The sequence below is a fragment of the Vipera berus genome (assembly GCF_964194415.1).
Source record: "Vipera berus genome assembly, chromosome: 1".
In the NCBI taxonomy this organism is placed as follows: Eukaryota; Metazoa; Chordata; class Lepidosauria; order Squamata; family Viperidae; genus Vipera; species Vipera berus.
In genome coordinates, this window is record NC_138202.1 from 358626964 (window position 1) to 358654724 (window position 27761).

General features: G+C 48.4%; 1 protein-coding gene across 5 annotated transcripts in view; it reads right to left on the reverse strand.

The window, feature by feature from the left end:
• AKAP10 (A-kinase anchoring protein 10) overlaps positions 1 to 27761 on the reverse strand; it is a 71672-nt gene that overhangs the window by 28792 nt on the left and 15119 nt on the right. For 4 of the 5 annotated variants that reach the window (XM_081346695.1, XM_081346694.1, XM_081346693.1 and 1 more), the window contains exons 2-5: positions 10585 to 10632; positions 8602 to 8634; positions 7136 to 7315; positions 5064 to 5606 (exon numbers count right to left, since the gene is read on the reverse strand). In XM_081346695.1, coding sequence (XP_081202821.1) covers positions 5064 to 5606; positions 7136 to 7315; positions 8602 to 8634; positions 10585 to 10632 — 804 coding nt within the window. The remainder of the gene's footprint in view (positions 1 to 5063; positions 5607 to 7135; positions 7316 to 8601; positions 8635 to 10584; positions 10633 to 27761) is intronic. The other variant, XM_081346692.1, reaches the window with a different exon arrangement.

A 27761-nucleotide genomic window follows, 5' to 3' on the forward strand; every position in this document is an offset into this window, starting at 1 on the left:
ATATTTTATATCTTATCTTATATTTTACATCATCTTACAACTTATATCTTATCTTTCATCTTCTTATATTTTATATTTTATCTTTACATCTTATATTTCATCTTACATCTTATATATTTTATCTTGTTATCTTATTTTACATCTTATATTTCATCTTACATCCTTGTCTTATATTTTAGATCTTATATCTTTTATCTTATTTTATTTTACATCTTATCTTACATCTTATTTTATATTTTATATCTTATCTTATACAGTGGTTCTCCTCCTATCTCCTGGGCCACTCGCAGTCGGTGTTGACAGGAGGGCAGAGGTCCACCCCAAGGCCTGTTGTTTGTGGAGTTCCTCAGGGGTCGGTCCTCTCTCCCCTCCTGTTCAACATCCATATGAAGCCGCTGGGCGAGATCATTCGTGGTTTCGGGGTGGGGTATCATCAGTACGCTGATGACACCCAACTTTTTCTTTCCACCCCGAACCAACCCAGTGATGCCCTCGACGTGATGTCCCGTTGCCTGGAGGTGGTCTGGGTTTGGATGGGGAGAAACAGGCTTCGACTCAATCCGGCCAAGACTGAGTGGCTATGCATACCGGCATCTTGGATTAACCAGTCTTTTCCATCTTTAACTATGGGGGGTGAGGTGTTACCCCCCGCTGATAGGGCCCACAACCTGGGCATCCTCCTGGACTCACGGCTCAGTTTGGAAGATAATATAGGAGCTGTGGCCAGGGGGGCTTTCGCCCAGGTTCGCCTGGTGCGCCAGTTGCGGCCCTATCTGGACCGAGATGCCCTACGCACAGTCACCCATGCGCTCGTGACATCCCGGCTAGACTACTGCAATGATCTCTACATGGGGCTGCCCCCGAGGACCACTCGGAGGCTTCAGCTGGTGCAGAATGCAGCCGTGCGAGTTGTGATGAGAGTCTCCCGATACTCCCATGTAACACCTCTTCTCCGCGAGCTGCATTGGCTTCCAGTTGCCCTCCGGGTGAGATTCAAGGTGCTGGTGATGACCTATAAAGCCCTAAATGGCTTGGGTCCGGGTTATCTGAGGGGACACCTGCTGCCAGCATCAAGTTCCCTTTGTCCAGTGCGCTCCCACAGGGAGGGCCTCCTCAGGGTCCCGCCGGTCAGGGAATGCCGGCGGGCAATCCCCAGGGGGAGGGCCTTCTCTGTGGGCGTGCCTGCCCTATGGAATGAACTGCCGGTGGAACTCTGGATCGCCCCCAACCTTCGTTCGTTTCGCCAGGACCTAAAAACCTGGCTTTTTGAGTTAGCTGGCCTGAACTGAGGGGTTTTAAGGTTTTTAAATTCTAATTTTAAATTTTGGGGCTATTGATTTAATTTTATTTTAATTTTTATATTGTATTGTTTTAATTTTGCCCTGTAAACCGCCCTGAGTCCTTCAGGAAAAGGGCGGTATATAAATTGAATTAAATAAATAAATAAATATTTTACATCATCTTACATCTTATCTTTCATCTTCTTATATTTTATATCTTACATCTTTCATCTTATATCTTATCTTACATCTTATATTTTATATCTTATATCTTATTTTACATCTTATCTTACATTATATCTTATCTTACATCTTATTTTATATTTTATAGCTTATATTTTACATCTTATCTTACATCCTGTCTTATATCTTACATCTTCTTATATTTTATATCTTATTTTACATCTTACCTTGTATCTTATATCTCTTGCATCTCATCTTACATCTTACATCCTATCTTACATCTTACATTTCATGTTTTATATCTTATATCTTATCTTACATCTTATATCTCTTGCATTTTATCTTATCTTATGGAGTTCCTCTGAGGTTGCAGTGAGTTTGGAAAAGGAACAGTTCACCGGTTTGCAAAAAATTCCGCAATAAATAACCGGAGGTTTGTTTGGGTTCCCCCCCCCCCAAGGAAGGAAGTCGAGCAATTCCAGCTAAGACGAAAACTGAACTGGGACTGTTTTTTTTTTGGTGAAAGAGCAAATCTCTTTTGCGCTGGCAATTAAGTCACTCGTTGCTGGGTCTTTTCAGAAACGGGGTCTTCCTCCCCGTCGGACTGTCCCAGGCGGTCCTCGGGTCACAATTGAGGCCGCGAGGGCGCCCAAAATGACACCCCATAATTGAGCGCACAAAACGACGGTGGTAAAAATTGGTTATCATACAACCTAGTCTAATTTTAATGCCCAGTTGTTGTTGTTTTTGCAGTAGCCGTTAAGTCAGGGGTCTTCAAACTTGGCCCTTTTATGATTTGTGGACTTCAACACCCAGAATTCCTCAGCCAGCATGCCTGGCTTAGGAATTCTGGGAGTTGAAGTCCACACGTCATAAAAAGGGCCAAGTTTGAAGACCCCTGCGTTAAGTGAACGCCGTGGTTGTTAAAGAGAGCGTATTGTTTCATCGGAAGTAAACTTGTGGTAAATTGCAGGCATGCGACTGCGCAATGCTGCAAGTGGCCATAAATGCAGGCTGGCTGCGATATGGTCACATTGATTGGGGGGGGGAAGGGGGACGTCGGAACCTCAAAACCGGGCACAAAAGTCCGATTTTGGGAATTTGCCGTTAACTTTCAACAGCCACTAAGCCACTGGCCGTAAGTCGAGGACCGCCTGTATCCCAGCGAATGGCCCGTCTTGCCTGCATTTTCTTCCCCTCCTTCTGTTATCCCACACAAGTGGTCCTCGCTTACCGACTGGCTCGTTCACCGACCCTTCAAAGTTACAAGGACGCTGAAAAAAAAACACAACTCAACTTTCAACCAATTTGCACCTTTTGCAGCGTCCCTTAATCACACGTTACAGACTTACGACAGCAACGGAGCCCCAAATTCCAGCGGCTCAGCGACGCATTGGCTAAGTGGACTTTGCCCCACTTTACGACCTTTCTGGCCACAGCTGTTCAATGAATTGCCGCACTCAAGTTAGCAACACGGTTGTTCAGTGGCTTCCTTGTTGACTTGGCCTGTCAGCAGTTGGCGAAATACGTGACCCCGGGACACTGCGACCGTCATAAATACGAGTCGGTTGCCAAGCATCTGAATTCTTGACATGTGACTGTAGGGATGCCCTACAGCAGGGGTCTTCAAACTTGGCCCTTTTATGACTTGTGGACTTCAACTCCCAGAATTCCTCAGCCAGTCTGCCTGGCTGAGGAATTCTGGGAGTTGAAGTCCACAAGTCATAAAAGCGCCAAGTTTGAAGAGCCCTGCCCTACAGTGTGGAAAACGGTCGTCTGTCACTTTTTCCACTGCCGTTGTTAACTTTCAACAGTCCCTAAATGAACTTTTGTTAAGTCCAGGACTAGCTGTGCCTGACCCACTGTTCTTTCCCACCCATTGCAGAATTCAAACTGGAGAGGAAGGGATCAGAAGAGAGTAAGCAAGCACCCAGTGCTGAACATATATAAAAAGGGGCACATCAAGCCTGATGTACTCTCCATTGTGTGTATCTGCTTACTCTCCTGAAATCCTTTCCTCTCCAAAGTCTGTAACTATAAGCTTTCATTCGCCCTAAGCTAGTTATCCCAGAGCCGGAACGAACATGCATAGGGTGGGAGAGTGGGGAAAACAAAAGCCCACTTATCGACTGCTTTGCTTAGCGACCTTAGTTGCAGGTCCCAACTACGACTGCAAACTGAGGAGTACCTGTAATTGGCCGGGGGGTATGGGGGGATGTGGTGGCTCAGTGGGTTAGGACGCTGAGCTTATCGATCAGAAGGATCGGCAGTTTGGCGGGTCGAATCCCGAGTGCCGCGTAGCAGAGTGAGCGCCTGTTACTCGTCCCAGCTTCTGCCAACCTAGCAGTTCGAAAGCACATAAAAACGCAAGTAGAAAAATAGGGACCACGACGGTGGGAAGGTAACAGCGTTCCGTGCGCCTTTGGCGTCTAGTCATGCCGGCCACACGACCACGTAGACGTCCTTGGACAAGCGCTGGCTCTTCGGCTTTGAAACGGAGATGAGCACCGGCCCCTAGAGTCGGAAACGACTAGCACGCATGTGCGGGGGAACCTTTACCTTACCTTTAGGGGGGGGGCAGACCTACTCTCTTCGTTCCATGGCAGGCAGATGGAGCCTCTATCCTTCCAGCGTCAAAGCGTCACTACCCATTTTGGAAAGGACACCTGGGAGTTGTAGTTTAAGTGTAGTTGGAAGACTGCCGTGCCCTCCGCCATTTCTACCCAGTGAAACTAAGTAAATGGGACAGGCTGTTTTCTGTACAAAGAGCCTGCCCTCGCACAAAATGAACCGTTGTAAGTCACGTATTCACTTAGTGACTTGTCCGAAGTTACAACGCCCTTGAAAAAAAACACAGCTTATCACCGTTTCTCACACTTATAATCGCGGCAGCATCCCTGTGGCTGCGTGATCAAAATTCAGACCCTTGGCTACTGACTCGTATTTATGACGGTTGCAGTGTCCTGGGATCACGTGAATCCCCTTTTGTGACCTTTTGGCAAGCAAAATCCATGGGGAAGGCCAGATTATAATAATAAATAATAATAATAAATAAATAAATAAATAATAATAAAAATAGCAGCGTTCCAGTATCTCAAGGGCTGCCCCAAAGAACAGGGACTCAAGCTATTTTCCAAAGTGCCCGAAGGCCGGACAAGAAGCAACGGATGGAAACTAGTCAAGGAGAGAAGCAACCTAGAACTAAGGAGAAACTTCCTGACAGTGAGAACAATTAACCAGTGGAACTCCTTGCCTCCAGAAGCTGTGAAAGCTCCAACACTGGAAGTTTTTAACAAGAGACTGGACAGCCATTTGTCTGAAATGGTATAGGGTTTCCTGCCTGAGCGGGGGGTTGAACTAGATGACCTCCAAGGTCCCTTCCAACTTTATTATTATTATTTTAAGAAGGGTTTGATTAATTTAACGACTGCAGTGACTCCCTTAGCAGCTGAGGCAAGAAAGGACGTAAAGTGGGGCAAATATTCCACTTAGCAACAGAGGTTTTGGGCTCAACGGTGGTCGTACGTCGAGGACTACCCGTAGGTCCTTAAAGGAGGATGTCACTGGAAACTACTTGGAAAGACCCTGGATGGGGCTTACTTTTCATGAGTTTTCCTGACATGTCCCTTAGTGCAAAGGAAGGACTATTTCTACTGGACGCCGAGACCGTGGAAGGATCTAGAAAGTCAGTCGGGACAGGACACTCCTCGTCTTCTGACGGGGTCAACCCCAAAGGGGGCATGTCCCCGCCTTGGCCAAGCAGCAAATGGTTCCGAAGAGTCAACGTTGGCCGGTTCAAACATGCTGGAGAGGGCTCGGTAGGGCAGCGGTCATCCAGTCCTCCATTAAGCGACTCGCCGAGGGGGGGAAAGGCGGGAGGGTCCTGCTGCCGCAGGCAAGGGGACACCGGCTCGGCCAAGGAGCTGTGCTTCACCGTGTTCAAGCTGTGTGCTCGGATGCGGGACCAGGTGGCGGAGCGAAAAGCCTCGGCTTCCAGCCAGAATCGGACCAGGTGTTCCATGCGGTGGAGCTCCATGTACTGGGTGAAGTACGGGAGGGCCACGGGGTCGCGCAGGACTTGCGCCAGCGTCTTAGACAGGCTTGACTTGCTGTCTTGAGCTTGGTAATCCAGGCAGGAGCGGCCTAGAGAAAAAAAGAGAGGGAGAGGAGGTGAGGAGGGGGATCGTGTCAAGGTTCCGGCTGGCGCGCCCAACCAGGTAAACATCTTCCAAGACATTCTGATCTCTTTAATGTAAAACTTTATTGAGTGCGTCCAATCAAATGCAAAAAAAAAATATCGTTTTGAGAAAATACCCTCGGCCTGGCCAGGACCTGGGTGGATCGTCCTTGACTCTCGTGGTCCATCTTGGAAGTCTGCATTCCAATAGCTTCCCTGCCCACCAAGCTCGTTGGCAAGCTGAGAAGCAATAATTGTCACACCAGCGAAAGAACGCTTCAAAACTTGACCGGTACCGGGGAGAGACGTTCTCCAAGTTTGTAGAGAGGCACCCGATTAAAACATCTCCGTCATGGCCCCATCGGATCCCAGTTCGGAGGAGGAGGAGGAGTTGAAAGCAGGACCGTCCAGTGAGGACGGGGCTTCTCCGCTGGATTGTCTGGGAGTCCAGGGGCTGAGAACGACGCTGTCCCAGGCCCCTCCGGCACTGGGGGAGGTGGTCGAACTGATGGGCAGCTACCTGCCCTCGCAAAACCGGGAGAGGATCAGCTGCAGACAGGCAGTGGTGTGGAGAGGCAGCAGATCCCTTCCCATGAGGAACAGCTGCCTCCCTCACCTGATCCCAGGGCACAGAGAGTGGAGCGGAGGCAAGCTCAAAGGAGGTCAGCGAGGCTGCTGGGGAGGAGGCCGCCCCAGCATGTCTCACAAGGCACATCTGCCTTGAGTTGATTTAAGCAGAGGCCAGGGTGGGTATCTTTGTCAGGAACAATCTGATGTGCGTATTTTTAACTAATTCACAAGACAGGTAGTCCTTGGGCTATGGAAGCTTCCTATTACGGTTGCAAGTCATAAAGGTGGTAAAATGGGTTGACCAAAAGTTACTTACCTTGCGTTCATGCCTAAACTGGGACTAGAAGTCACAATCCCCTAATGATTGGCCCAAAGTCACCCAGGCACCTTTCATGACTAAAACGGGACTAGAACTCACCGTCTCCTGGCAATTGGTGCAAAGTCACCCAGCTGGCTTTCATGCCTAAGGCGGGACTAGAACTCACCGTCTCCTAGCGATTGGCCCAAAGTCACTCAGCTGGCTTTCATGCCTAAGGCAGGACTAGAACTCATCGTCTCCTGGCGATTGGCCCAGTCACCAAGCTGGCTTTGATGCCTAAGGCGGGACTAGAACTCACCATCTCCTGGCGATTGGCCCAAAGTCACCCAGCCTGCTTTCATGCCTAAGGCGGGACTAGAACTCACTGTCTCCTGGCGATTGGCCCAAAGTCACCCAGCTGGCTTTCATGACTAACCTGGGACTAGAACTCACCGTCTCCTGGCTTCTAGTCTGGTGCCTCAATCACTTGACCAAACTGAATCAATCAATCCATCACTTTCTTACAGGGAAATTAGGATAGAAATTACCCATTAGGATATTTCAGGTCTCTACGTGCTCACGAGGTGTTTGGACCCAGCTAAACCAGAAAAAAGGGACCACGCTCACCCAGGTCTCCAAAATGGGCAGCTTCCATGTGGCTGGGCTGCTTCTTAAGGGCTGCCGTGCGACTGCTGCAGGACTCCATGTTGGCCGAGATGGCATTGATAGCCACGTGGCTTGGTCCGGCTGCCTCGAGCAAGGCATGGCTCCTGGTACCTCTCTGTGGGGAATATCCTGGTGCTGCGGCTGGAAAGGGAACCACAAGGTGATGCTGCTTTTGTGAGCTAAAACCTGGGTTGGTCTTGCAGGGGCTGCCAGACCAGACACCTTGCCTGTGCTGTTTATACAGGTTGATCCTCAACTTACAACCACAACTGAGCTGAAAATTTATGTTGCTGAGCAAAGATAGTTGTTAAGTGACCCTTACCCCATTTTACGACCTCTCTTGCCACTGTTAAGCTAGTAACATGGTTGTTAAGAGAATCTTGCCCCATTTTACGATCTTTCTTGCCACTGTTGAAGTTAGTAACACGGTTGTTGTGAATCTGGTTTTCCCCTTGACTTTGCTTGTAAGAAGGTCCCAAAAGGGGATCACATGACACCCCTGGGACACCGTGACCGTCGTAAATATAAACCTGTTGCCAAAGTGTCTGAATTTTGATCAAGTGACCATGGGGATACTGTAATGGTCCCAAATGGGAAAAAATGGTCGTACGTCACCTTTTGCGGTGCCTTTCTAACTTCAGGACTCCAGCGATCGGCCGAATAACGGTGGCCAAAACAGGTCGTAAAATGGGGCGCGACTCAATTCATAGCAGCTGTGTTACTTAGCAATGGAAACTCCGGTTCTGATTGTGGTCGTAAGTTGAGGACTGCCCGTTAACGGAGACTAGGGAAGTGCATTTGAGCGGAATCTCCTAATCCAGAGGTCACCAAAGTTTTCATGCTGGCGACTTGGAGGGAAAGAGAGGAGCTGGAAAAATTACGTACATGCACGCACGTGTGCAGAAACAGGGCAGAGCACACACACACGGTGCTAGTGGCCCCACTGGCGTAGGTGTGCAGGCGCTAGTTGCCGCTGCTAGCCCCATGCGCAAACGGGCCTTGAAACCCGCATGGTGCTAGCCATCCCTGTTTGCACGTGCAAGCGCTAGCTGCCGCCACTGCTAGCCCCGTGCGCACGCCCAAATGGGTTGTGTAACACGCGCAGGCTAGTGGCCCCCTTTTGCGCATAGGCGCTAGACACTGCCGCTGCTAGCCCCAGTGCGCTTGCACAAATGGGCGGCGGAAACCCGCGTGTGCTAGCGGTCTTGTTTGTGCAGGCGCTAGCCTCGCACGCATGTACAAATGGGTCCGCAGGTGACAGTGCGAGTGGGGGTGAGTGCACGCGCACTGGCCAGCCTGCCCTGTGGCCCATAGATTGGGGGGCCCCTGTCCTAATGGTAAAAGATGATGGACATTTGCAGAAACGGAGGGCAATTCAGTTCCTAATTCCTGGGAAATTCAGGTTTTCTGGGATGGGGGCATCTCACCAAAGTTGCCGGGCATCTGAGCCGCTCCAGACTCTGCAAACAGGAAAGGAAAGCAAATTAATTTTGGCCCGAATGTCTGAAATGTGACAGAAACAGGATACAGTGCCCAGCCCAACTCACTTTAGAAGCCCCAACCTGTGGCCACCAGATTGGTCACTGGGACGTGCGAGTGGCTGGCTAGCCAATGCACGCGGTGTGCAGCCACACTCGCACCAGCATCACCGCGGGCCTTCGTGGCCTCATTCGCGCGAGCACTGTGGCTGTTTGTGGCCCCACTCGTGCGAGTGCTCACGGCCCCATTCAGGCGAGCAATGGGTGTTCATGCGCACTCACGTGCGTGCCTTTACCCCCCCCCAAAAAAACATCCCTTCTTCTCTCCCCCCCACCCTCCAGGCCACCAACCCCAAATCATCGGGGAACTCTGCTGTCAGCATATTCAAGGTCAAATTCAGATAAAATTGGACAGTTTACGATACCCTTGGAGCAAATTTGAATGTCAGGGTTAAAAAAAAAAAAGAAAAACGACTTGAAAATTTAATTCCAGACCATCTGCAGGATTATTGCCGCCGGCTTCAGGCGGAAAGAACGGCAGAGTTGAGTGTGCCCTTGCACAACACGAGTTTTATAACACAGGTAGTCCTCGGGTTACGACCTCAGCTGAGCCCCAGGTTTATGAGGCTTGGTGAAACGTTTCTGAAGTGAGCTTTGCCCTGTTGTACGACTCTCCTTGTCACAGTCATTCAGTGAATCGTTTAAGTCAGTAACGTGGTTGTTAAGAGAAGCTGACTTCCCTTGTCACAAAAGGCCACAAAAGCGGAACATGGGAGCGCGGGATAGGGCAACCGTCATAAATATGAACCACTTGCCAAGCAACTGGATTTTGATCAGGGGACCGTTGAAGATGCCGCAACGGTCGTAACTGTGAAAAAGGGCCGCAAGTCACATTTTTCCCCCCCACTGCCGTTGTAACTTTGAACGGCCATTAAATGAACTGTTCCCACCTGCCTTGGGTAGCAGTGTCGGCCTTTTTGCCATCTTTGTAAGTGCCAGCCTCTCTCTCCTAGCAGCCGGATATGCTCACACGCCAGTGACGGTAAAAGAGGCATGTCCAGCAGAGGTAGTCCTTGAATTATGACCGCTTGCTTAACAACCCTTGAAAATTACGATGGATTCAAAAAATAAATTACGCATGAGGTTTGTTTATTCTAGTTGCATCCTGCCCTTATTTTACAAATAACTGAAGGCGGGGAACATATCCAACAACACTTACCTCCTCCCCGTTCCCCACAACAACCCTGCGAAGTTGGCTGGGTTGAGAGAGAGGGACTGGCCCAAAGTCACCCAGCTGGCTTTCATGGCTAAGGCGGGACTAGAACTCACCGCCTCCTGGCGATTGGCCCAAAGTCACCCAGCTGGCTTTCATGGCTAAGGCGGGACTAGAACTCACCGCCTCCTGGTGATTGGCCCAAAGTCACCCAGCTGGCTTTCATGGCTAAGGCGGGACTAAAATTCACGGTCACCCACTTTCTGGGCTGGTGCCTTAAAGGCTAGATCAAACTGGCTACGACTGCTTAATTCTATTTAATTCCTAATTAAGTTACAACTGCTACACCACCCACGTGGTCACGTGATTGCATTCCAGGCCTTTGGCAACCGGCTTGCAATGTCCCGCGGCCAAAAAACACCCACTGGACACTCTGGATTTGGACTCACGACCACGTGACTGGCTTGATAGCCACAGCGACTTGCCATCACAAAAATGGTCATAAAACCGAGCCCAGTCACGTGGTGACTCGAGTTAGGACCTTAATGAGTGACTAGCAAAACCCCAAGCTCAACTGTGGTCATAAGTCGAGGACTAGGTGTACTTAAGTGTGCAGACTGGAGCTGGCCATCCAGAGCAGTGAGGAGCATTTGTAATACAATGGCAACCACGCAGAATTAAGCTGCTAGCAAAGCGGGGGGGGAAAGGGGGGAATTTACCTTTAATTTCCCTGACTTCTGCTGGCTTCTGGTGCTCTTTACCTCTCACTGCAAAAGAACACAAGAGAGGCTGTTTTTAGTGACGGATGAAAAATTTAGGTCTGCCCTTGCCAAAACCTGTGCAGCTGAATCCAGGAATGCAACTCCCCAACTGCAGCAAAAGACTTAGGACGTCACCCTTAAACCCCCCCCCCCTTGCAAAATGCAGTCCAAGCATAAATAAAACCCGCAGGTCAAACCGAAAGAGGAAAACATTAAACTTGACAGTGGCAAAGTGACTCGAGAGGACTTCAGTGCTAGCTCGGCAAAGGATACAAAAGTACAAACAAGATTATGCCACTAGATTGCGCTTTGAAGACTTGGTTGCTTTAAGATGGGCGGACTACAACTCCCAGAATCCCCCAGCCAGCCTGCTTTAAGAGGGGCGGACTTCCACTCCCAGAATCCCCCAGCCAGCCTGCTTTAAGAGGGGTTGACTTCCTCTCCCAGAATCCCCCAGCCAGCATGCTTTAAGAGGGGTGGATTTCCGCTCTCAGAATCCCCCAGCCAGCCTGCTTTAAGAGGGATGGACTTCCACTCCCAGAATCCCCCAGCCAGCCTGCTTTAAGAGGGGTGGGCTTCCGCTCCCAGAATTCCCCAGCCAGCCTGTTTTAAGAGGGGTGGACATCTGCTCCCAGAATTCCCCAGCCAGCCTACTTTAAGATGGGTGGCCTTCCACTCCCAGAATCCCCCAGCCGGCATGTTGCCGAGGTTGAGAAACACTGGTCTAAACCACCAGCCCATCAAATCTGTTTCATTCGACAGCAGCTCCCCCAAAAGCTTGTAAAGGGCTTTCCACAAGCCTGTTATTTATTTACGAAGCTAACTTGGGACTCATCTTAAGCTGTGCTATACTTCCTCCTATTTCGTTAAAGAGCCTTGGTGGAGCAGTGGGCTAATGCCTCCTTAAGTAACACCAGCTGCCTGCAATTAGTGCAGGTTCGAGTCCCACCAGGCTCAAGGTTGACTCAGCCTTCCATCCTTCCCAGGTAGGTAAAAGGAGGACCCAGATTGTTGGGGGCAATTAAGCTGACTTTGTAATAATGCCGCTTGGGGTGTGTGTGAAAGCCCTAATAAGCAGGCATATACATAGAATGAAGGCTACTGCTAAGCTTGTAAGCCGCCCTGAGTCTTTGGAGAAGGGCGGGATATAAATGGAATTAAAATAAAAAAATAAAATAAATAAAGAAGTTTGGTAGAGAGAGAGACAGACAGACAGACAGACAAATGGACAGAGGGAGAGAGACAGACAGACAGATAGAGAAGGAGGGGGGGGGAGAGAGTGAGAGACTCAAATAGAAAGAGAGAGAGGCAGAGAGTCAAAGAAAGAGAGAAAGTCAAGCAGAAAGAGAGGCAGAGGCAGAGAGAGAGACACAAACAGAGAGAAAGAGAGCAAGTGATAGGGTCAAAGAGAGAGAGGCAGCATCAAAGAGAAAGAGAGAGGCAGAGAGAGAGGGAGAGAGAGAGAGAGAGAGAGAGAGAAAGAGAAAGAGCGAGGCAGAGAGACAGAGAAAGAGAAAGAGAGAGAGAGAGAAAGAGAGAGGCAGAGAGAGAGAGAGAGAGAGAGAGAGAGAGAGAGAGAGAGAGAGAGAGAGAGAAAGAGCGAGGCAGAGAGAGAGACAGAGAAAGAGAAAGAAAGAGAGAGAGAGAGAGAAAGAGAGAGGCAGAGAGAGAGAGAAAGAGAGAGAGAGAGAGAGAGAGAGAGAGAGAGGGAGAGGGAGAGGGAGAGAGAGAGATATGCCAAGTGTAACTCTGTACCCTTAAATCATTTCCCTATCACACAAACACCACACCCGGAAGTTTTTAAAGAAATATGGGTTCCTTCAGCTTCATCCTCTTTTCCTCTAGGGCCCTGCCTCTCTTGATCACAACAAAACCTGAGCCAGCAGAATTTATATGTGTGTGTGTGTGTGTGTGTGTGTGTGTGTAGAAGTAGACAATAAAGCACGATTACAGGCCTCCGGTGCTGCCCATCTCAAGATACCAGCTGCCCTCTGATAAGCCGAGCACTACTACTGCCCCAACCCACTCCTTACTTTGGGCACCACCAGCTCCCCTAGCGTCTCAAAAACCCCGTAGAAAGGCGTATGGGACATGTAGTACAGGGCGGCGAGACCTCCCTTCCGCCTGCGGCCAGATGGTTTTTTTCAGAGGAAGCCAGACCACAAAGGCTTCGGCTGGAGCCCGGTGGCCTTGAAGGCCCCTTTACAACTGCCACCGTTCCGAACGGCCAACTGAACAATGTCCATTCCATGAGGTTTTTTTTTTCCTCCTCCCTCATCCTCCTGCTTTCCTTGTATGTCGAGACTTACTTTCTGACCGGAACTTCAAGAGCAGATTTTTTTATTTGTTTTATTTTATGTGTGTGTGTGTGTGTGTAAATTATTCAAACTGCTAATAAAGAATTTAGGGTTATATAGATATATGTGTGTATGTGTGTGTGTATACACACACACACATACACATATACATACATACACACACACACACACACACACACACACAAAAGGGCCGCGGTGGCTCAGTGGGTTAGGACGCTGAGCTTGTCGATCAGAAGGTCGGCAGTTTGGCGGGTCGAATCCCGAGTGCCGCGTAACAGTGAGCGCCTGTTACTCATCCCAGCTTCTGCCAACCTAGCAGTTCGAAAGCACGTAAAAATGCAAGTAGAAAAATAGGGACCACTCCGGTGGGAAGGTAACAGCGTTCCGTGCGCCTTTGGTGTCCAGTCATGCCGGCCACGTGACCACGGGGACGTCCTCGGACAAACGCTGGCTCTTCGGCTTTGAAACGGAGATGAGCACCGGCCCCTAGAGTTGCAAACCACTAGCACGCATGTGCGGGGGAACCTTTACCTTTTTATACACATACACATACACACACACACATATACATACATGGTAAAGGTAAAAGTATATATGTGTGTGTGTGTATGTATATATATACTGATGAGAACATAAAGAGTTCGAAATGGTCATCTCAGCCTCCCAAAATTTGAATAATTTGCGTGTGTGTGTGTGTGTATGTATGTATATATATATATATATATATATATATATATATATATATATATATATATATATATATATATATATATATATATATATATATATATATATATATATATATATATATATATATATATATATTTATTTTAATCCCATTTATATCCCGCCCTTCTCCGAAGACTCAGGGCGGCTTACAATCTAAGAAGCACAAATCAATATATATATATTCTGAGGTTTTCTGAGGTATATATACACACACACACCCCTACATATACTGTACATACATAGTAAAGGTAAATGTATATGTGTGTGTGTGTGTGTATGTATGTGTGTGCGTGTGTATGTATATACACACATATACATATATACACACACAAACATACATACATAGTAAAGGAATGTTCTTTGTGGCTTGGTTTAGTCTCTCAGAAATAGCAACGAAAGTCTTAAGCAATTAAAAATGCAATTTTTAAAAAAAGGGAAAGAATAATTCTCAGAAGGCAAGATGGCCGATAATGACCGAGTATGCAAATATTTGCTGCTACCTAAAGGTTTCTGTGCTAACAGCAGGAAGGAAATGCTCTTTCCTTCAAACCTATTTTATTCCAACTTGCTTTATTCAGTTGTAAGTCCTCGACTTACAACCAACCGTTCATTTAGTAACCGGTTCAAGGTACAACAGAAAAAGAGCGACATGACTGTTTTACACACTTACGTTTGGCTGCTTGGCAACTGACTCGTATTTATGACGCTGGCAGGTCACGTGATCCCCTTTGGTGACCCTCTGACAGGCCAAGGCAACGGAGAAGTCAGATTCGCTTAACAACCGTGTCGCTAGCTTAACAACCGCAGCGATCCACTTAAGGACCGTGGCCAGAAAGGGCGCAGAAATGGGGCAAAGCTAACTTTACAACGGTCTCGCATGGAATTTTGGGGCTGAATGCTGGTCGTTAAGCTGAGGACTACTACACAGTCATGGTGTAATGGTCTGAGGGAAGGACCTAGGCCAGGGGTAGGCAACCTGGGCTCTTTTACGACTCATGGACTTCAACTCCCAGAATTCCTCAGCCAGCATGGGGGAAGTATGGCCCCTTCATGACTCATGGACTTCAACTCCCAGAATTCCTCAGCCAGCATGGCTCAGCTTGGAAACCTCTCCATTTCTCCTCAGCGTGGCGGGCTCAGGAATTCTGGGAGTTGAAGTCCACAAGTCATAAAAGAGCCAAGGTTGCCCTACCCCTGAGGAGGAGGAGCACCCAAAATGTGATCACGTGACCACGGAGGGAGGGGATGTGAGAGTTTCAAATTCAGACGTAAGTCGAGGACTACTTTTATAAGTCAAACTCAACTCATGAAGATTTATATTTATACACCTCTGGATCCAATTTTGGGGGGAAAAACACTGGAGCCGTTTGCTTCTGCCTTTTTGCAAAGATATTTTTGCTTCCAGGTTTAGCCTAGATCAGGGGTCGGCAACCTCGGCTCTTTTATGACTCGTGGACTTCAACTCCCAGAATTCCTGAGCCAGCATAGCTGGCTCAGGAATTCTGGGAGTTGAAGTCCACGAGTCATAAAAGAGCCGAGGTTGCCGACCCCTGACCTAGATCCACTAAATAATAAAAATAACATATTCTTGGCTCATCCAAGCTGTTCCCCATCCAAGCATTAAGGAGGGTTGATCCTGCCTGATTTGCAAGATCGCCTCTAATACAGGCAGTCCTCGAGTTACGACAGTTCGTTTAGTGACCGGCACTAGAGAAAGAAACTTATGACCGCTTTTCACACTGCAACACGGCTGCAGTGTGCCGGGGTCATGTGATCCCCTTTTTGTGACCTTCTGATAAGCAGAGTTAAGGGGGAAGCCAGATTAATGTAACCACAGTGTGACTAACTTACTGTAACAATGGTAAGGATTCACTTAACAACTGTGGCAAGAATGGCCATCAAATGGGGTGAAACTAACTTGACAAATGTCTCACTTAGCAACGTACATTTTCGGCTCAATTGAGGTCGTAGGTTGACGTGTACTAGCCTCCAGAGCAGTATTTTTCAACTTTCAGATGGGTGGGCTTCCACTCCCAGAATCCCCCAGCCAGCCTGCTTTAAGAGGGGTGAGCTTCCACTCCCAGAATTCCCCAGCCAGCCTGCTTTAAGAGGGGCAGACTTCCGCTCCCAGAATTCCCTAGCCAGCCTGCTTTAAGAGGGGTGGGCTTCCGCTCCCAGAATCCCCCAGCCAGCCTGCTTTAAGAGGGGTGGACTTCCACTCCCAGAATTCCCTAGCCAGCCTGCTTTAAGAGGGGTGAGCTTCCACTCCCAGAATCCCCTAGCCAGGCTGCTTTAAGAGGGGCAGACTTCCGCTCCCAGAATTCCCTAGCCAGCCTGCTTTAAGAGGGGCGGACGTCCGCTCCCAGAATTCCCTAGCCAGCCTGCTTTAAGATGGGTGGACTTCCAGAATTCCCCAGCCAGCCTGCTTTCAGAGGGGTGGGCTTCCGCTCCCAGAATTCCCCAGCCAGAATGCTTTAAGAGAAGTGGACTTCCACTCCCAGAATCCCCCAGCCAGCCTGCTTTAAGAGGGGTGGACTTCCACTCCCAGAATTCCCCAGCCAACAGGCTTTTAGGGGTGTGTGGACTTCACCTCCCAGAATTCCCCAGCCAGCATTCTTTAAAATGGATGGACTTCAACTGGGGAATTCTGGGAGGTGAAGTTCCCCCCCTCCCCCTCTTAAAGTGGTTGAGGTTGAGAAATACTGCTTTGGAAGTTTGGAGCCCGTAAAAGACTGGATTTATTTAGCAAAAATAAGATGTTTGCCCTGGAATTTTGCAAGCAGACCGTCTCTCCCCAAGGCCAGTTCTATAAATATAAATCCTATCTGGAAATTTTGCAGATTGGTCTGACAGGTTATCCAAGCGAGAGAGGAGGTTTCCGGAACGGTTTCACATCTCCCTGTTCCAAAACCTAGGAACTTACCACAACTTAGCCAGTTGTGTTTTCACTTCGGTGTGTCAAGCCAACAGCACAGCAAGGATTGTGTACTCCTGCACTGCCAGCGTAAACTTTTGTTACTCCGTGTTTGCCTTGCTGCTCAAAAGGAAAATGGCTGCAGAAGGCAACATAGGAAGTCCTTGACTTACAGCCATCCATTCAGGGACCGTTCGACGTTACAACGGCACTCTGAAAAAAGCAACTTATGACCATTTTTTCACACCTACGACCGTTGCAGCATCCCCGTGGTCACGTGATCAAAATTCAGACACTTGGCAAAGGGCTCATATTTATGACGGTCGCAGCGTCCCGGGTGTGTCTGTGTGTCACGTGATCCCCTTTTGCGACTGTCTGACAAGCAAAGTCAATGGAAGCCAGATTCACTTAACAACCATGCTACTAACTTAACAAATGCAGTGATTCACTTAACAACCGTGGCAAGAGAGGTTGTAAAATGGGGCAAAACACGCTTAACTGCCCTGATTAAGAACAGAAATGTTGGGCTCCGTTGGGGCCATAAGTTGAGGACTGCCTGTAATGTATCCATTCCTGTGATGGCTGTCGTGTTTACTGGTGTTTAGTGGGGAGTCGGAAGTACAGACTTACAACCATAATTGAGCCAGGATTACAGTTGTTATGTTGTGCCGGTTGTTAAGCAGATGATTTTATGACTTTTTTTTTGTGGTGGACCTTAAGCGAATCCACCTTCATTAAGCAAACACTGTGATTCTTAAGTGAAACCTACTGTCCACAATGGGAACTAAATGATGGATGGATGCGTAGATAGATAGATAGAAAGATAGATAGATAGACAGACAGATAGGTAGATAGATAGATAGATAGGTAAGTAGATAGATAGATAGATAGATAGATAGATAGATAGATAGATAGATAGATAGATAGATAGATAGATAGATGATAGATAGACAGACAGATAGATGATATAGACAGAGATAGGTAAATAGGTAGGTGGATGGATGGATGGATGGATGGATAGATGGTAGGTAGGTAGATAAATGATATAGATGATGGATGGATAGGTAGATAGATGAGATAGATGATAGATAGATGATATAGAGATAGGCACATAAATAGGTAGATGGATGGATGGATGGATGGTAGGTAGGTAGATAAATGAGAGATGATGGATGGGTGGATGGATAGATAAAAAGATGGATGGATGGATAGGTAAATGATATATAGATGATAAATGATATATAGATGATAAATGATATATAGATGATACAGACAGATAGGTAGATAAATAGGTACGATGGATGGAGGTAGGTAGGTACATAAATGATATAGAATATAGATGATGGATGGATGGACAGATAGATAAAAAGAATAGGTGGGTGGATGGATGGATAGGTAGATAAATGATATAGATGATTGATGATATAGACCAGACATGTCAAACACAAGGCCCGGGGGCCGGATCCGGCCCGCGAAGTGGTTTCATGCGGCCCACGAAGCCATCCTGGAAACAGTGAGGGAACGGCCCCCACTGCCTTGGCCCTGGCCCAGAGACCCTCCTCCTGCCAGAGACCCCCAGATCTGTCCCACTCCTGCCCGGGCCCCCATAGGCACCCTTGATGCGAAGGATGTAGAGCTGGCCATGCCCACCCAGTAGGCCATACGCACTCTAGCCACACCCACCCAGTAGGCCACGCCCACCCAGGCCACACCCACCCGGCCCCCTGAGGGCAACCGCAATGCTGATGCGGCCCTCCATGAAATTGAGTTTGACACCCCTGATATAGACAGATAGGTAGATAAATAGGTAGCCTGCCCTTTTGCTCAAAGGGGGGAGCTGCATCATAACTAGGAATCTGGATTGTACCTTTTTTTTGGGGGGGGGGCTGTTGTAATTTTGAATGGTTGCTAAATGACCGGTCGTAAATTCGAGGACTACCTATAATCCCAGAGAGCTACTGGACCGAAATATGGAAGAGCCGGTTGGGCCACTACTCCACCTATAGACAGACAGGCTAAGCCACAGGATTGCAGCAGGCCTAGACAGAGTCAGATTTGATCTTTACTTCACCTATAAAATTCCTCGGTAGATTTGGAATAATTACAGTCGCAGACGATTCGACGGGGCCAAATCGCCATGGCCAACTCATGGCGGGACAACTCGTTGCCGGATGAAAGTTACACCAATATCAAAGAAATGGTGGAACTAGAATCCTTAAAGAAAGGATGCTAAAGGAGGGACAGAACGAAACGTGGATCGGCAAAAAATGAAAGTATTTTCCATTTATTTTAAATAATGAAATAGAATTGTTAAAATTGTCCCATTGGCAAGTTGCCCCATACCCCTCCCACATGGAGTGAGGAAGTCAAGATGGAACCAAATCCACGGGTGTTTTACCGATAGTACTTGACTTACGACGACGGCAGAGCCCAAAATCTCGGTTGCTAAGCAAGACGGTTGTTAAGAGTGAGTTTTGCCCCAGTTGACAGCCTTTCTGGCCGCACTTGTTAAGCAAACGTGCTGCTGTTAAAAGAATTGTGCAGTCATTAAAAGAACGTGGGCTTCCTCCACTGACTTTGCTTATCAGAAGATCATAAAAGGGGATAGCAATAGCGATTAGAATAGGAGTGGCCAACCTTGGCCCTTTTATGACTCGTGGACTTCAACTCCCAGAATTCCTGAGGCGGCATGGCTCAGCATGGAAACCTCTCCCCTTTCCCCTCAGCGTGGCTGGCTTAGGAATTCTGGGAGTTGAAGTCCACGAGTCATGAAGGGGCCATAGTTCCTCCACGCTGGCTCAGGAATTCTGGGAGTTGAAGCCCACAAGTAATGAAGGACCCATAGTTCCCCCATGATGGCTCAGGAATTCTGGGAGTTGAAGTCCACGAGTCATAAAAGAGCCCAGGTTGTCTATCCCTGGCTTAGATTTATATACCACTTCATAGTGCTTTACAGAGTTCAGCAGTTTACAGAATCTGCCTATTTGCCTCCAACAATCTGGGTCCTCATTTACCAACCTCGAAGGATGGAAAGCTGAGTCAATCTTGGGCTGGTCAGGATCGAAGTCCTGGCAGTGGGCAGAGTCAGCCAGCAATGCTGCATTCCAACCACTGCGCCACCATAGGAAGGAAGGAAGGAAGGAAGGAAGGAAGGAAGGAAGGAAGGAAGGAAGGAAGGAAGGAAGGACAATGGATGGAAACTCATCAAACTCAACCTGGAACTAAAGAGGAAGGAAGGAAGGAAGGAAAGAAAGAAAGAAAGAAGGAAGGAAAGAAAGAAAGAAGGAAGGAAAGAAGGAAGGAAGGAACGAAGGGCAATGGATGGAAACTCATCAAACTCGACCTGGAACTAAAGAGGAAGGAAGGAAGGAAGGAAGGAAGGAAGGAAGGAAGGAAGGAAGGAAGGAAGGAAGGAAGGAAGGAAGGAAGGAAGGAACGAAGGGCAATGGATGGAAACTCATCAAACTCAACCAGGAAGGAAGGAAGGAAACTCATTCAACTCAACCTGGAACAGAAGGAAGGAAGGAAGGAAGGACAATGGATGGAAACTCATCAAACTCGACCTGGAACTAAAGAAGAAGGAAGGAAGGAAGGAAGGAAGGAAGGAAGGAAGGAAAGAAGGAAAGAAGGAAAGAAGGAAAGAAGGAAGGAAGGAAGGAAGGAAGGAAGGGCAATGGATGGAAACTCATCAAACTCAACCAGGAAGGAAGGAAGGAAACTCATTCAACTCAACCTGGATCAGAAGGAAGGAAGGAAGGAAGGAAGGAAGGAAGGAAGGAAGGAAAGAAGGAAGAAAAAAAGGGAGGGAAAGGAAGGAAGGATAGCAATAGCACTTAGACCAGTGGCAACCAACCTTTTCTATACCCCGAACCCCTAGAACGCTTCTGATATATTCTTGCACCCCTTACAAAAGTTCAAAATAACGGCAACGAATTATGCATACACACTACAATTTTGAAAACCCAAGTTTTCCCGCCCCCTGGAATATCGTCTCGCACCGCCAGAATTGGGAACCCGACTTAGACTTATACACCGCTTCACAGTGCTTTACAGCCCTCTCTCTAAGCGGTTTTACAGGATCAGCCTATTTGCCCCCAACAACAATCTGGATCCTTCGGAAGGAGGGAAGGCTGAGTCAACCATGAACCGGTTCGGATCGAACTCCTGGCAGTGGGCAGAGTTTGCCTGTCATAGGGCATCCTAAGCACTGCTCACCATCACATAATCCCAGCACAATGCCATCGTCACAAACGCATGCCGGTTGTCAAGACCCTGAATTTGGATCACAGGGATGCTGCAACAGTGAAAAACCAATTGCAAGTTACGTTTTTCAACGTTGCTGCAACTCCGAACGGTCACTAAACAAATGATTGCAAGCCCAAGGATTAGCTGTTATCTTCTTGGGCTCTTTGTGACATCTCAGAGCTAATTACAGATGTCAACTGCCTCGGCGGAGGAACTCTCCAGCTGTTGTTGCTTGGATCGCATATTTCATTCTGAATTTTAATTGAGGCATTCATTAGGCCTTTTTTTTAAAAAAAACAACAACTCTGTGCAAACTTATCATCTGCGATTGAAATGAGTTGTTAACGGCGCCAGGTGCAAACAGCAGGATGTGCCGACCTCTCGACACATGATGGGCGTCAAATGTTCCCTAGTTGGGTCATGAAACGTCTGCAAAAAAAAAAAAAAGCCAGCCAGACAGCACCGAGGACCCCACAATCATCCTCCTCCTCCTGCTCTCCACCCCATCTCCTTCTCCATCCTCACAAAATATTTTGCTAATGGGTCCGGATTACCTACGGCAACACCTGCGGCCGGCGTCAACTTCCCTCCGTCCAGTGCGCTCCCACAGAGAGGACCTCCTCAGGGTGCCGCCGATCAAAGAATGTCGACTGGTAGCCCCCAGGGAGAGGGCGTTCTCTGTGGGCGCGCCAGACCTGTGGAACCGCTTGCCGGTTGAGCTCCGGATGGCCCCCGACCTCCGCTCCTTCCGGCGCGATCTAAAAACTTACTTATTCGAGCAATCTGACCTGGTTTGATGGGTTAGGGTTCGGGTTTTAATATGTCTTTTAATTACTGTTTTAAATTTGGGCATAATATTTAATTGTTTTTTTTAACTTTTGTATTTCGTTTTTATATTTATTGCCCTGTACACCGCCCTGAGTCCTTCGGGAGAAGGGCAGTATAAAAAATATAATAAATAAATAAATAAAATAAAATCCATTCTGCAAATCACATTCCGTTTCTAGCCCTGTTGATGTTAGCTAGTTGGGTCAGGAAACGTCTGCAGGAAAAACACCAAGCTCAGAGAGCAGTAAGGACCCCCACTGTTCTTCTCCTCCTCCTCCTCCTCTCTGCACACCCCACTCCCTTCCAGCACTGATGAGGTTACCTAGTTGGGTCCTGAAACGTCTGCAGGAAAACCCCTAAGCTTAGACAGCACCAAGGACCCCTCAGACCTCCTCCTCCCCACTTCTCCTCCGTTCTGCAACCCCACCCCACCCCCTTTCTAGCACTGATGGATGTTCCCTAGTTGGGTCATGAAGCGTCCTCAAGAAAACCACCCAGCTCAGAGAGCACCAAGGACCCCACCGTCCTCTTCTTCCCTTTTCTTCTCTTCCTCCCCTTCTCCTTCCCTCCACAAACCTCCCTCCCTCCCTTCTAGCACTGATGATGTTACCTAGCTGGGTCATGAAACATCTGCAAGAAAATAGCCAAGCTCAGAGAGCATCATGGACCCCACAGTCTCATGTCTCCTCCTCCTCCTCCTCCTCCTAGCACTGATGAGGTTACCTAGTTGGGTCATGAAGCGTCCTCAAGAAAACCACCCAGCTCAGAGAGCACCAGGGACCCCAACCGTTTCTTGAGCAACACACAGGCCCGTCCGTGCGACCCAAGGAGGGGCTCATGATCAAGATCCGAAGCTCTGAGATCACACAATGGCCTCCCGGTTGCAAAACTGGTTCCCAGACCTGCAGGTGTTTCTCCTCCTTGGGCTGGGCTGACTCAAGAGGAAGAAAAAGGCCCACGTTATCCGGCTGGTATGCTGGTTAATTCGACAGGGGTGCGTTTCACACTTACACCCACACAAACCTTGACCTTGCAAAGACACAGAACAGAGTTTGAAAATAACACACCACAGCACACTCCACGTCAGCACTGAGCAGCAGCGGCACGTATCTTTGGGCCTGGGGGTGGGGTGAAGGAGGGGAGAGGAAGGGGCTGAAATATATTTTCCAAAAGGCGAAGTTGATGGGCAGTTGATGGTCACACACTGAAGTGGAATACAGCCAGCCCTTAACTTACAGTCATCACTCAGCCCCAAATCTCCGTTGCCGAGTGAGGCAGTTGTTGAGTTTTGCCCCATTTTAAAACCTCTTCTTGCCACGCTTGTGAAATGAATCGCCGCGGTTTTTAAGTTAGTAACACGGTTGTTAAAAGTGAACCCGGCTTCGTAAATGCGAGTCATTTGTCTGGGTCACAAAAGGGGATCACATGCAACCATTATAAATAGGAGTCATTTGCCTGGGTCACAAAAGGGGATCGCGTGACCCCGGGAGACTGCGACTGTCATAAATGCGAGTCATTTGCCTGGGTCACAAAAGGGGATCACGTGACCCTGGGAGACTGCGACCATCATAAATGCGAGTCATTTGCCTGGGTCACAAAAGGGGATCACATGACCCCGGGAGACTGCGACCGTCATAAATGCGAGTCATTTGCCTGGATCACAAAAGGGGATCATGTGACCCCGGGAGACTGCGACCGTCATAAATGCGAGTCATTTGCCTGGGTCACAAAAGGGGATCATGTCTGACCATTATAAATGCGAGTCATTTGCCTCGGTCACAAAAGGGATTCACGTGCGACCATTATAAATGCGAGTCATTTGCCTCGGTCACAAAAGGGATTCACATGACCCCGGGAGACTGCGACCATCATAAATGCGAGTCATTTGCCTCGGTCACAAAAGGGATTCACGTGCGACCATTCTAAATACGAGTCATTTGCCTCGGTCACAAAAGGGGACCACGTGACCCCGGGAGACTGCGACCGTCATAAATGCGAGTCATTTGCCTGGGTCACAAAAGGCGATCACACGACCCCGGGACTCTGCAACCGTCGTACGTACACGCCAGTTGCCAAGCGTCTGAATTTTGCTCACGCGACCCTGGGGGAATGCTGCGACGGTTGTTAAGTGTGAAACAACAGTCCTGTGTCACTTTTTCTAGGGCCGTTGTAACTTTGAAGAAACCAAAGGCTATAACGAACGAAGGCAAATATCCGTTGTCCCAGGATAAGGATGCGAAATCGAATTTGAGTCGGTCACTGGGACGAGAGATTTACCCTCCCGAGCTTTAAGGCCATTAAGTCCAGAACTACCTGTGGGCCTAACAAACCCAAAGCCTCCTTCAATCATGACAAAACATGCTATTTCTTTACAAATCTCAACCAACGAAGATCTCCTTTACCATCTGGTCCGTCGATGAACGTTTGCAAACTTTTAACACGATCCTTTCCTGCACACACCCAAAATTCGACAGGTAAACCTTTACGACACCATCCTTCTGCAAAGATTCCAGACAAAAGGCCTTGAAAAGGTATCTTATCCTTCCTTACTGCTGCACGGGAAAAGCTGCACGGAATCATTTCTGTTAATATGAACCCACAGTCAACTTTATCGGAGGCTAAAACTTCCTGAGATTCTGCATACAAAGAAAAAAAAAAAGTTTAACGTCACCCTTTGCCTCTCCAAGTGAAACTGATTCCCTTTGCCCCACCGTGGCCCTGTGTCGAATTTTAACCTTTGTAGTCACAGAATTGACTGCAAAACGTTGGGTGGTTTTAGCTTCCAATAGGGGTTGCCTCAAAAAAGAGGGCACAAAATATCCCATTTTTCCCCCTCCTTGCTAGAGCTGTTGGTGTCAGCGCGGTTAGATGTTCTTGCTTTGACAACAGATGAAAATGCAGCCATTTTTTTCTCTATCGCTTTTAGAGTTCGTCGATGCTGGGAGGGGAAGTGTGGGTGAGAGTCCAGCTCAGGGGTGTCAAACTCAATTTCACTGAGGGCCACATCAGCATTGTGGTTGCCCTCAGGGGGCCGGGTGGGTATGGCCAGCGTGGGCGTGGCCTACTGGGTGGGCGTGGCTAGAGTGCGTATGGCCTACTGGGTGGGCGTGGCCAGCTCTACATCGTTGGCATCAAGGGTGCCTATGGGGGCCTGGGCAGGAGTGGGACAGATCTGAGGGTCTCTGGCAGGAGGAGGGTCTCTGGGCCAGGGCCAAGGCAGTGGGGGCCGTTCCCTCACTGTTTCCAGGATGGCATCGCGGGCCGCATGAAACCACTTTGCGGGCCGGATCTGGCCCCCGGGCCTTGTGTTTGACATGTCTGGTCCAGCTAGTCATAGCAATAATAACTCAGCCATGGGAACCCAAGGTCATTGCCCCGGAGTTGATAAAAGATTTGGCGGGCTGGAGAGCTGGGGAGAAAGCCCCATGCTTCAAGCTACTTGGGGAATGTGATTTATGACTGTTAATTGGTGGAGCCTTGGTGGAGCAGTGGGCTAATGCCTCCTTAAGTAACACCAGCTGCCTGCAATTAGTGGAGGTTCGAGTCCCACCAGGCTCAAGGTTGACTCAGCCTTCCATCCTTCTGAGGTAGGTAAAATGAGGACCCAGATTGTTGGGGGCAATTAAGCTGACTTTGTAATAATGCCGCTGGGGGGGGGGCGAAAGCCCTAATAAGCAGGCATATACATAGAATGAAGGCTATTGCTAAGCACATTGATTTGTGCTTCTTAGATTGTAAGCCGCCCTGAGTCTTCGGAGAAGGGCGGGATATAAATGGGATTTAAAAAAAAAAATTGGAGGAGGGAATTGTGCTTTGCTACTTTGTGCCAGAGGAGGGGAATTCAGTTTTTGGCTTCGACTATGTAGTGCCTATAAGGGACACAGTGGCTCAGTGGGTTAGGACGCCGAGCTTGTCGATCAGAAGGTCGGCAGTTTGGCGGGTCGAATCCCGAGTGCCGCGTAACAGAGTGAGCGCCTGTTACTCGTCCCAGCTTCTGCCAACCTAGCAGTTCGAAAGCACGTAAAAATGCAAGTAGAAAAATAGGGACCATTCCGGTGGGAAGGTAACAGCGTTCCGTGCGCCTTTGACGTCTAGTCATGCCGGCCACATGACCACAGAGACGTCCTCGGACAAACGCTGGCTGTTCGGCTTTGAAACGGAGATGAGCACCGGCCCCTAGTGTCGGAAACGACTAGCACGCATGTGCGGGGGAACCTTTACCTTATGTAGTGCCTATACTTTTGTTTCTTGAATAAAAGATTCTTTAAGGAAAACAATGCCTTAAAGTTCTTTTGAAGAGATTCATCTGACGGAACCATGACAGTTAGGCTATCAGTTATGTATAACAGAATAATAGAGTTGGAAGGGGACTGGAGGCTAAAACATATAATGAACGGGTTGCTGGAATTGGGTATGTCTAGTTTAATGAAAAGGGACGCGGTGGCTCAGTGGGTTAGGACGCTGAGCTTGTCGATCAGAAGGTCGGCAGTTTGGCAGGTCGAATCCCGAGTGCCGCGTAGCAGAGTGAGCGCCTGTTACTCGTCCCAGCTTCTGCCAACCTAGCAGTTCGAAAGCACGTAAAAATGCAAGTAGAAAAATAGGGACCACGACGGTGGGAAGGCAACAGCGTTCCGTGCGCCTTTGGCGTCTAGTCACGCCGGCCACATGACCACGGAGACGTCCTCGGACAAGCGCTGGCTCTTCGGCTTTGAAACGGAGATGAGCACCGCCCCCTAGAGTCGGAAACGACTAGCACGCATGTGCGGGGGAACCTTTACCTTTACCGTTTAATGAAGAGAAGGGTGAGGGGGTGACATGATAGCAGTCTTCCAATATCTCAGGGGCTGCTACACGGAAGAGGGAGTCGCGCTATTGTTGAAGGAAAAGTCTTCATTAGGGTTCAGTCCAAGCCGGGAATAAACAACATGGCGACTGCTTTAGGAAGAAGGCTGCAGTTTGTTGAAGAGGAGAGCCGGACAGAAAGATGGCTCTGGAAGAAAAGAGTGTGTGCGCATGTAGGGAGTGGGTTTTTATACCCTCTGGAGCCTTTTGTTTGGAGTTGTTCCTGTGGCATGAACTTTGACCTGAGTATGCGTGCGCCTCTTTGGCATCTCTGTGTTAATCCTAGTATGTCCTGTCTTAGTTTGGGTGGGGTATGTAGATTTTAGGTCTCTGTCTTCTTAATTTTCCAGCTTCAGCCTTCCTGAATGGTTTACATTTGCATTTCTACAGAGCTGGTTTCGGCTTGGGGGAGGGAGACTTGGGGCTATTAAGAAAAACCGAGCATGCTTTTCTGCCTCTTTTAAGATCCTTTGAGGAAACATATTTTTCTGCCCTTTTAATATTTCCTTCTCTGGGGGGGCTGACTTCCCACGCTATTGTCCAAAGCTCATGAAGGCAGGACAAGAAGCGACGGATGGAAACTAATCAAGGAGGAGAAGCAACCTGGAACTAAGGAGAAATCTCCTGACTGTGAGAACAATTCACCAGTGGAACCGCCTGCCTCCAGAAGTAGTGAATTAGTATTAGTATTTAGTATTTATTATATTTGTATACCGCCCTTCTCCCGAAGGACTCAGGGCGGTGAACAGGGCACATATAAAAATACAGAATACAAAAATTAAAAAAGAATTAAATAGGAGCCCGAGCTAAAACAATAGATGGTAATAAAAAAAATCCACAATAAAAACCCCAACACATCCCCCATCAGGCCAGGCCGGCTTGTTCAAATAGGTAGGTCTTCAGACCGCGTCGGAAGGAGCGAAGGTCAGGTGCCATCCGGAGCTCAACCGGCAGCTGATTCCATAAATGTCCCAACACTGGAGGTTTTTAAGAAGAGATTGGACAGCCATTTGTCTGAAATGGTAAGAGGGCTTCCTGACTGAGCAGGGGGTTGGACTAGATGACCTCCGAGGTCCTTTCCAACTCCGTTACTGTATTATAAATCAAGGACTGCTGCACATCACCCTTAAAGGCACTTAACTGGAAGATTTCACACGCTGGGAAGAAGAAATCGGAAGAAGTGGGGGGAAAAAATCTTGAACAGCTGGCATCTGTGGAATTTGGCAAACTTTTCCTACTACTGGCCAAAGGGTGGGAAC